Below are 10,156 nucleotides of genomic sequence, written 5' to 3'. Positions count from 1 at the left end.
TAGTTTTCTCAACAGCCTTCTCAAATCCATGGGAGACGTCTCAGACACCTTGTATTTAATAGACAAGGAAATGAGCTCAGGAGATTTGCCCCAGGTTGTAAATTAAATCAGCACAAAGGTAGAAATGAACACAGAGCTCTCAGATTGGAAGCTGTCCAGACAGCTGCATGGAGCAGGGGCACAGCTCACTGTCTTTCAAAGCCTCAACCAGGGCTGTTGCATCTCGGACACTTGGCAGTTACTGGAAAGTCATGTTAGGCTTTCCTGTTGATTCTTTATCTTGTGGAGGAGTTGCACAGTCAATGCCTTGTTCAAGATTAATCATTTTCCCTGTTGCCTATGACTGAGGCTGTTTCTCACATCCTGCCCCTGGTTTTGCCTGTCCCAAGGATTTCGTCTGAAGGGCGGGACATTCCCCCTGCCTCTTCGCACCACAGCCAGAGCCTGCCATTAGGACCAATGAAAGCAAAGTACCTCATCCACTCAGTGACTAAGAATCGCAGTATTTAAGAGGTAGCAGGAATGGGCTGAGAGTGGTGTTTGCTTTCTCCACCAGAAGGGCACACTTTCATCTAATTTGGGGTATCACTGAGCTGAAGACAAAGAGAAGGGGGAGAAAACCTAGCAGACCACCATGTGCTATGGGAAGTGTGCACGATGCATCGGACATTCTCTGGTGGGGCTCGCCCTCCTGTGCATTGTGGCTAATATTTTGCTTTACTTTCCCAATGGGGAAACAAAGTATGCCTCCGAAAACCACCTCAGCCGCTTCGTGTGGTTCTTTTCTGGCATCGTAGGAGGGGGCCTGCTGGTAAGTCATTCAGGATTATTACTGAATTCTCTCCTGTTTCCTAGATGTTTTCATTATGTATTTTCGTGGAAAGTTTTTTGTAATGCATATTTCTAAATCAAGTGACTTTTTTGTTGCTGTTCATTCCTTTGAAAGCAGATTATACAAAAGCGAGATTGGTACAGTATAGCGTAGTAATTTTATTAGATGTTGTTTTACAAAACGCTCTTTCAACTAAAAGTGAACTGCCTTTTTGCTAAACTCTATAGGTAGGAAACAGATATTCGCTTTTAAATCAGATTTGAGAGACTATAGAGTTTCTACTAGAACGGGTAGTCATTTAACATTTGCTCTGGGGAGCCGGAAGGGGTTGGCTGGTTCTCTGCCTAAATCAACAGTTTTGAATCCAAATTCTCTGCTGTTTATTTTCAGCCATCTGTGATAGGGAAAAATAATGAATTGTGAGTGCATTGCTATTTTAAAAGAACTCTAAGCTTTCTCCTTTATGTAAGGCTGGGGTGTGGCGTCTAGGAAAAACCCTACAGTTAGCAGCAGGTCGGTGTCTGAAGCTAATAGTGGAATGTGTTATTTTTTCCAAGAATTGTTTTTGATTGAAGTGAGAGGAATTTCCCTGCCAACCTGGGAGCTGAAAGCATTAGCTTCAACCACAGCATGGAAAGAATGTGAACAAACTTAAGTTTGCTACTTTAAAGTGCTGGGATTAAAAATTTTAAGGAGAAATTTTATGGAATGGTACCATACGTGATAAATTTTCTTAATCAAGTAAAAGATAGTAAAACATTTAAACCTAATACACTGATTATGGCATGGCAAATCTGCCCTAAATTATTTATTTAATGAGATTTTATTTAATTTTATTTTATTTAATGAGATGGGGTTTCGCCATGTTGCCCAGGCTGGTCTTGAACTCATGGGCCCAAGTGACCCTCCTACCTTGGCCTCCCAAAGTGCTGGGATTACAGGCATGAGCCACAGTGCCCGTCTGCCTCAAATTTAAGCATTATTATCATGTTAACATGATTATTTGTCTTAAACATAACATCACACTTAAGTTTCTTTCGATCTTGAACCTGAAGTATTTCATATTTACTATATTTTAAGAGCTTAATATTGTTAAGTTAAAACTATGCATTTGTATAATCAAGGAAGCAGTTAATATTTATTATATATAGCTTTCATGTCTCCCATTTACAAAAAAGTTTCAGTTATTCTATTAAAGATTTGTTGGTATATTCTGCATTTTACAAGTGGAAAAAATCAGATTTAAAGAAAGGGTTTAATATTTCCAAAACAGTTTGTTATCTGGGGTCATGTGATAAACTCTTGTGGAATAAACACATTTACAGTTTATTATTTTACTCCTCCCATGTTACACCCTCACCCTAAAAAATGCTTTGACAGATTACATGAAAACAAGCAGATATGACATTTAAATGGTCTTTTTCTCCTCAGAGGTTTACATTCTTTGAGATATCTGATCAACCTAATCAAAGCCAGTTAACGTCATTGGAAATAAATATATTTTACCAAGAGATGCCTAACCTGACCCATATGAGCCTGAGCAAGTCAATGACCTGACTTTGTTTGTTTCCTAACCAGATGCTCCTGCCAGCATTTGTCTTCATTGGGCTGGAACAGGATGACTGCTGTGGCTGCTGTGGCCATGAAAACTGTGGCAAACGATGTGCGGTAGGTCCTCCTGCCCTGGTGGTGAAAATGACTCCTAATATGTAGCTGTGGCACTCTGTGGCTCACTTCCTGTGTTTCTGCTTTTCCCTAGATGCTTTCTTCTGTACTGGCTGCTCTCTTTGGAATTGCAGGATCTGGCTACTGTGTCATTGTGGCAGCCCTTGGCTTAGCAGAAGGACCACTATGTCTTGATTCCCTCAGCCAGTGGAACTACACCTTTGCCAGCACCGAGGGCCAGTATGTAATTACTCTCTACATGGCTACACATTTTTATCCACCACGTGTATATAGTGGCAGCTCTATCAAACCAGATAGGCATCCACTTATCCATCCATCCACCCACCTAGCCGGTGTTTATTCTCACTGACTCAGGCATGGTTTAGGCAATAGGTATCCAAGGATGGATCCCCAGTCCCTGACCTAAACAAATTCTAAATGCTTCTTTTCTTTTCTTTCTTTCTTTCTTTTTTTCCCCCAGAGACAGGGTCTTGATCTGTCACCCAGGCTAGAATGCAGTGGCACAATCATAGCTTACTGCAGCCTCTAACTCCCGAGCTCAAGCAATACCCCTACCTCAGCTTCCCAAATACAAAGTGCTTTTGAATAGATTCAATAATTCAGTCCTTATAATAACCCTATGAAGTGACTTCCTATTTTAAAGATGAGGAAACAAAATCACAGAGAGATGGAGTAATTCATCCAAGGTCACGTTGCCAGAAAGTGGCAGTTAGCATTTGAACCCAGGCAGTCTAGACTTAGGGTTTGTGTTCATATAGTGCATCTCAATTACTTCATACATCATACCAGAACAATTGCCTGATGAAGTGTAATACATTTTACTATCTTATAAGAAAGTATTATAGATTCCATATATAATAAGAATGGCAACTATATGAATTTAACCCAAGCCCAGGGCAAATCATGCCCTTACCCCTGTGTATACATGCACTCATATAAAACGTACACATACATACACTCATATAAAACATACAAACTATGTACAATGCCCCCTTTTTTAGTTATTAAGCTATATAAGTAAGGCCTATTCACAATCATAATATCAGGATAATTTGTGCTGTTCCACCATTCTATGTTGATACTTATTTTTTTTATCAGTTATCCAGAAAAGAACAGAAACAGCACAGCTGATAGAAACGGATGTATGTGGTGATGAATGGATGACATGTTTCTTTGAGCAGGAGTTGATTCTGAGTTTACCTTTTCCCTACTCAACTTTCTGAAGTTGAATTTTGAAAGGTTTAGTTTTGAGATTCATGATTAAAAATAATATTAATAACGAATTATATTATCAAGAATGTTTGTCCCCATGAATTTAAAGCATGTAGTGAGGATATATGAATCTCACAAATTTAGCATAGTTATGAGATCATGAATTTGAATTAGCTGGGTTCAATCGCAGCTCTGCACCTATCTGTAGGAAAAGGTGAAATGAGCTCTCTGCATCTCAGTTACTCCACTGGTAAAATAAAATCAATGGCAATTGTCGTAAGAATTAATGAAATAATATGTAAAATGTTCCCCACAGAGGCTGCCACATTGTGTGCAACTGCCACTGTTAGCTGTTAATATTAGCTACTACCTTACAATAAACATAACCCAATGGTAGCCTTTGAAGGAAAATTGATACTTACAGAAGTTTGAAATTTTGGTGTTCAAAACTGTGATCAATCATGACTCAGCTTTTATCAGAACATACTGGATGTACTAGTAGAAAATGGCTATTCACATATGTACAAACATACAAAACTATTGCACAAACAGACTTCTAAGAAAAGTCATGACTTATGCAGCCAGAATGCAGGGAGAGGTGGTAGTATCGCTAAATGGTTTTTATAGCTATTTGACTGTTTGCCCCTCCCATTATCCACTCTGGATTCTACAAGAAACCTTCCTCCTCTTCTATGTCATTCTTCATTTAAAACTGTCCAAGGATTTCAATATGGGAAATAACTAACAGTCAGAAGCCACAGGTTAGTTGCCTGGGAGCCAGGTGGAGCCAAAAAATTTTTTTTACATTGAGACCTGAAAATATAGATTTTTGTTCTGCTGACATGCAGAAAGACAGGGCCACAAAAACAGAACTTTTCTTGAAATGAACAACTATAATCTCTGATTGGCTCAATGAACTATTCTAAAGTTAGGTCTCAAATTCCAAGCCCCTTTGTTCTGTTGTGGAAGGAAGTCGTGATAAGAAAAGAATTATACCAGGCCTCTTTGTGGAATTAAGTCAAACCTTGATTTTCCCACATGATTGTATTATATTTTGTTAAGAATCCAAATACTCTGTAGCAAAGGCTGAAATTCTAGGAGAGCTATCAGAAGTAGAATTTTTCAGACTAGAAGAATATCCAGGTATTTATAAAATCGACTAAATCCTAGAATCTATAGTCAGATATCACCTCAGTATGGTTTGCTGACATTTCACAAAGGAACTTCATATTGTTATTTATCATTCAACTGCTTTTAAAATGTGTTGAGTGGCTATTGTGTGTCAGATACTGTTCTAGCGGCTGGATATACAATGATGAATAGGTCTGGCTCCTACCTTCATGGAGCTCAGCCTTATTGAATAGATACATAAGCAGGTGTTCTCCCTGGACTAGGTTAGGTGCCCTTCCTCTGTGGCTCTTCCATACTTTGTTTACCGATCAGCATATCTGTTGCATTGAGATTACTTGTGACTTGTCTCTTCCTTTAGAAGCTATGCTCTTTCAGGACAGAGCCCGTGCCCTGTGCTCCATTATATCCCCAGCTCTGGCTCAGTGTCAGACTCACACTGAGTGCTCAATAATCTTTGTTGAATGAGCGAATGCAGTGCGCTACATGCTATTATCAACTCTTGGGCACAGCATCATGAAAGTGAAGAGCTATCAGCCGGGCGTGGTGGTTCACGCCTGTAATCCCAGCACTTTGGGAGGCTGAGGCAGGAGAATGGCTTGAACCCGGGACGTAGAGGTTGCAATGAGCCAAGATTGAGCCATTGCACTCCAGCCTGGGCAACAGAGCCAGACTCTGTCTCAGAAAAAAGTAAAGAGCTATCAAATTAGTTGGGTTTAATCCCATGAATTTGCTTCATGTGCAAATTAATTTATTCCTTAAAAACAAAAAATAGCTTTGTTCCAAAGGTCTCAGTTGAAAAATTCCAGCATATTAAATATCCAAACTTGCCAGAATTTGGATAATTTTCAGCAGTAACAAATTGAGATGTAATAAAATGATCTAAATTAATATTTTAAAGTTCAAAAAAAACTAGCCTAAAGAGATTGTATTTTCTAAATATTCACTCAATATTGAATACAAATACCCATCTTTTATACCAATAACAACAATAAAATTGGAAAACAGTTTTAAAAAACACCTACACGTACTCTACTTTAGCACATGAATTATTTTCATTTTTCTGCATTTGCTCGTAGTTTACTTCCATATACATACATGAATCTTACCTAGCTTTAAACACAGCACAAATACAGTTCTGCATTTTTATTTTTGTTTATAAGAATTCAGATGCCTGTTAGGGAATATAAACATCATTATAAGGTGAGAATTTCTGACCATGTAATCCTAGATTGGGGTCAAAAATTATAAATTATAATTTTATGTTTATCATTACAGTAGGATCTGGGCTAAATTCCTCCATTTTGTGGAATTGACATGCAGTGGAAGAAACTTACACAGGATACTGAATAATTCATTCCTTTTTTCTGAATGAAAAGCCACCAAACAAAAGTAGTTTATGAAGTATCCCCTCAAGTATGACCGTGTGTCAGAAGTTTCTCTTTTTACCCACAGGTACCTTCTGGATACCTCCACATGGTCCAAGTGCACTGAACCCAAGCACATTGTGGAATGGAATGTATCTCTGTTTTCTATCCTCTTGGCTCTTGGTGGAATTGAATTCATCTTGTGTCTTATTCAAGTAATAAATGGAGTGCTTGGAGGCATATGTGGCTTTTGCTGCTCTCGCCAACAGGTAAGAACCTGCATGAAAATGTCGTGGTCTGGCCCTGGTGTTAATATACCATTGTTTTCATCATAAAGAAAAAGGCAAAACCAAACATGCTCGACCTACCAGCATTTATTCTGATATCATCTTTGTAGCAACACAATTATAGCATTCACTTTAGCTGTCAGTAACAAGCTTCCTCGAGTCTCACAGTCACAGGATTGTCTTAGTTCTTTGCAGTTGGCTCTATGTACACAAGAACATGCTGCCCATAGACACAGCGCTCCCTTCAGGATCTAATCCACTGCCTCTGCTCTCGCTGCAGAGACAGAAAAAAAGAGATGTCTGCTCTTTGTTTGCTGTTATATTCCCAACTAGTATACATAAGTAATAGCCAACCATTCAATGCATCAGGCACTATGCTAAACCCATTTTTCAGATGAGACTATGACTCAAATATTAAGCAATAGGCTTAAGATCACCTACTCAGGAAATACCAGGCTTCAAACCTTGAGTCGCTTTGTGCAAAGGCTCCTACTTTTAACCTGTATTCCACACTTGCTGTTTGGTTGGATTTTCTGCAATTCCTTCCTAATAAGGAGTCATAAAAATGCCTAAGCAGTAAGTATGGAGAATCACTAGCAATCTTTGAACAGCAGCTCATGAAAAGCCTTTCGTTGTGAAAGAAAACCAGGAAGCACTTGTTTCCTGGGGATATGATTTAGGAGAAAAAAATGCATTTGTTTGTAGCAGTGAAAGTTCTTGTTTCTATATCCTCCTAAAATATATATATTATTGAATTGATGAAAGTCCAGCTTTGATCCTATCTTTGAGAGGGTTATTTTATGTCTTATATTTTTCAAACCATTTACTCCTCTGGTGCCAGATCTGTTAACTTTCTTTTAAAAATAAGACAAAAACCTAATGAAAACTGAAAGCCCATTGCTACCATGAAAAACTTTGCTGAAAATAAAAGGAAACTTTCTGTAATTTTAGGGGAAGGTTAAAATGAAAATCCAGTTTTCCTTATCAGGCAAGTATAGCAAGATTAATAATTTCTTTGGCAAATTTCCAAGAAAATAAGGGAATGGGAAACCTTCAATATGGAGCTTCTTTCAAGCAGTACGGTTGGGGAAGGGCAGAGAAGTATCCTCTAGGGATTGCTGTCATGCAGCTTACCTTTAGCCTTGAATTTCATACAAGGCAGAGTTCAAAGTAAGTGATTACTTGTACTAAATGTACTCACTTAGTACACTTAGTACATTTTGGGGACAGGCATAAAGAGCCAATGACCAAAATGGCTGAAGTGATTTGGCAGGGAATGATACTCTCCTCTGATTTGGGGTAGTAAATACACCAGGTTTCCCAGCTGAGTCACTGTAGGGATGGCTTCTTCCCAGATACTACAGGGAAGATCTGTTACCTTTGTTTATAAGACAAAAGACACTTTCAAAGGGCAGGCCTTTTCATGTAGAAGAGTCAGGTCCATAACTCGGTAGCATTTAATTTGAAAGGTTACCCACATTGAGCTCATACCAGTGTGAAACTTCCATGGCATTATCTTTTAAATCCCTAAGATTAAAACCCCACACAAATGCACTCAAAGCAACCCAACATCAGTATCCTGCAGTTTCTATGGGCCCTTTCTGCAGCCTTTACTCATGGAAGACAAGGGATCTGGGTTTGTTTAGGAAACATTTTGTGAGCATTGTCCAAGCCCTAAGTATGGTTGGCCTAAGCTTTGCTGAAGCTGAGATCAGTCTGTTTATGTTTGCTTAAAATAGGAACTTAAAGGACTAAAATGTCATCATTATTTATCCTGATTATAGCCTAATGGTATTTTATTTTCTTTACAGCAATATGACTGCTAAAAGAACCACCACAGGACAGAGCCACAATCTTCCTCTGTTTCATTGTAATTTATATATTTCACTTGTATTCATTTGTAAAACTTTGTATTAGTGTAACATACTCCCCACAGTCTACTTTTACAAACGCCTGTAAAGACTGGCATCTTCACAGGATGTCAGTGTTTAAATTTAGTAAACTTCTTTTTTGTTTGTTTATTTGTTTTTGTTTTTTTTTAAGGAATGAGGAAACAAACCACCCTCTGGGGGTAATTTACAGACTGAGTGACAGTCCTCAGTATATCTGAGATAAACTCTATAATGTTTTGGATAAAAATAACATTCCAATCACTATTGTATATATGTGCATGTATTTTTTAAATTAAAGATGTCTAGTTGCTTTTTATAAGACCAAGAAGGAGAAAATCTGACAACCTGAAAAGATTTTTGTTTTCACTGCTTGTATGATGTTTCCCATTCATACACCTATAAATCTCTAACAAGAGGCCCTTTGAACTGCCTTGTGTTCTGTGAGAAACAAATATTTACTTAGAGTGGAAGGACTGATTGAGAATGTTCCAATCCAAATGAGTGCATCACAACTTACAATGCTGCTCGTTGTTGTGAGTACTATGAGATTCAAATTTTTCTAACATATGGAAAGCCTTTTGTCCTCCAAAGATGAGTACTAGGGATCATGTGTTTAAAAAAAGAAAGGCTACGATGACTGGGCAAGAAGAAAGATGGGAAACTGAATAAAGCAGTTGATCAGCATCATTGGAACACGGGGACGAGTGACGGCAGGAGGACCACGAGGAAATACCCTCAAAACTAACTTGTTTACAACAAAATAAAGTATTCACTACCATGCTGTTGTTGTTTAGTTTCATTATCCTTAAAAGCTCTCTATTTTCTCCCCCCCTTTTTTTTTTTCCAGTTTGCAAGTTATGTGGCCCCTATTGCTAACGGCTTCCTGTCTTTTTGTTTCTTTATCCTACTCTCTCATCCTCTTTGTCCTCTTCTTTCTCTGCTGTCTGTAAATTGCCATTGCTGTACCTGTGGGATCATCACCCCAGTTAGGCAGTGGTCCTTTCTACCAGGTGCTGCAAGTATCAGCCTCCCTGGAAGGGTAACAGGCATTTTTCTCCTTACTGTACAGGGTTAGGCTCTTTCAAGTGACAGGATTCCTGGACTTATTGGGAATTTTCTATAGAAATGTTCCGTTTTTGGTGTTCATTGGTCTGGACAACAGACAAGCAAATTTATAAAGAAGCATAACCAGCTATTAGACAGCAGAGCTCCTCCTATGGGCAAGCTGCCCTGCAGTGGGCGGCTCCTGACTGAAGGTTTCAACCCACTCTGTACCATAGTCCCTCTGGCAGGCTGGTGAAACCTACAGACACCTTCGAAGAATAATGTTTATAAATTCATAAAATGCATAGAATTATGAAGAAAACCAATACACTAGAATGTTTTATGAAAATGTTTTTTTAAACGTATAGTGTAGTTGTCTTGACAGCCAGCTCTGTCATGTCAACACCTGTGGATAGCAATAACGTGTGTCCTAACAGCCTTCTAAGGAGTGGGTCTAAGAACTATCCTTTTTTTTTTTCACTGAGCAGAGTTAGCCAATATGCTAAGCACTTTTATTATTTATTTATTTTTATTTTTATTATTTTTTATTTTCTTTAAGTTCTGGGACGGAACGTGCAGGTTTGTTACATAGGTATACAGGTGCCATGGTGGTTTGCTGCACCCATCAACCCATCATCAACCACACGCATTAGGTATTTGCCCTCCCTCCCCTTGCCCCCCAGCCCCCTATCGTACTTTTGAAATACA

General features: G+C 38.6%; 1 protein-coding gene across 2 annotated transcripts; it reads left to right on the top strand.

Moving 5' to 3' along the window:
- The first annotated feature begins 328 nt into the window (after positions 1-328).
- TM4SF1 (transmembrane 4 L six family member 1) lies at positions 329-9,182 on the top strand. Of its 2 annotated transcripts, none has more exons than XM_009446670.3 (5): positions 329-811; positions 2,411-2,500; positions 2,592-2,737; positions 6,314-6,494; positions 8,324-9,182. In XM_009446670.3, the coding sequence occupies exons 1-5, from the start codon at positions 635-637 to the stop codon at positions 8,336-8,338; spliced, it is 609 nt and encodes a 202-aa protein (XP_009444945.1). In that variant the 5' UTR covers positions 329-634; the 3' UTR covers positions 8,339-9,182. The 2 variants fall into 2 exon arrangements, with proteins under 2 accessions (XP_009444945.1, XP_009444946.1); XM_009446671.3 differs by having other exon boundaries at positions 438-811; positions 6,314-6,514.
- The last annotated feature ends 974 nt before the right edge of the window (positions 9,183-10,156 follow it).

Source organism: Pan troglodytes, chromosome 2 (genome assembly GCF_028858775.2).
Source record: "Pan troglodytes isolate AG18354 chromosome 2, NHGRI_mPanTro3-v2.0_pri, whole genome shotgun sequence".
In the NCBI taxonomy this organism is placed as follows: domain Eukaryota; kingdom Metazoa; phylum Chordata; class Mammalia; order Primates; family Hominidae; genus Pan; species Pan troglodytes.
This window is presented reverse-complemented; position numbering and strand designations above follow the sequence as displayed.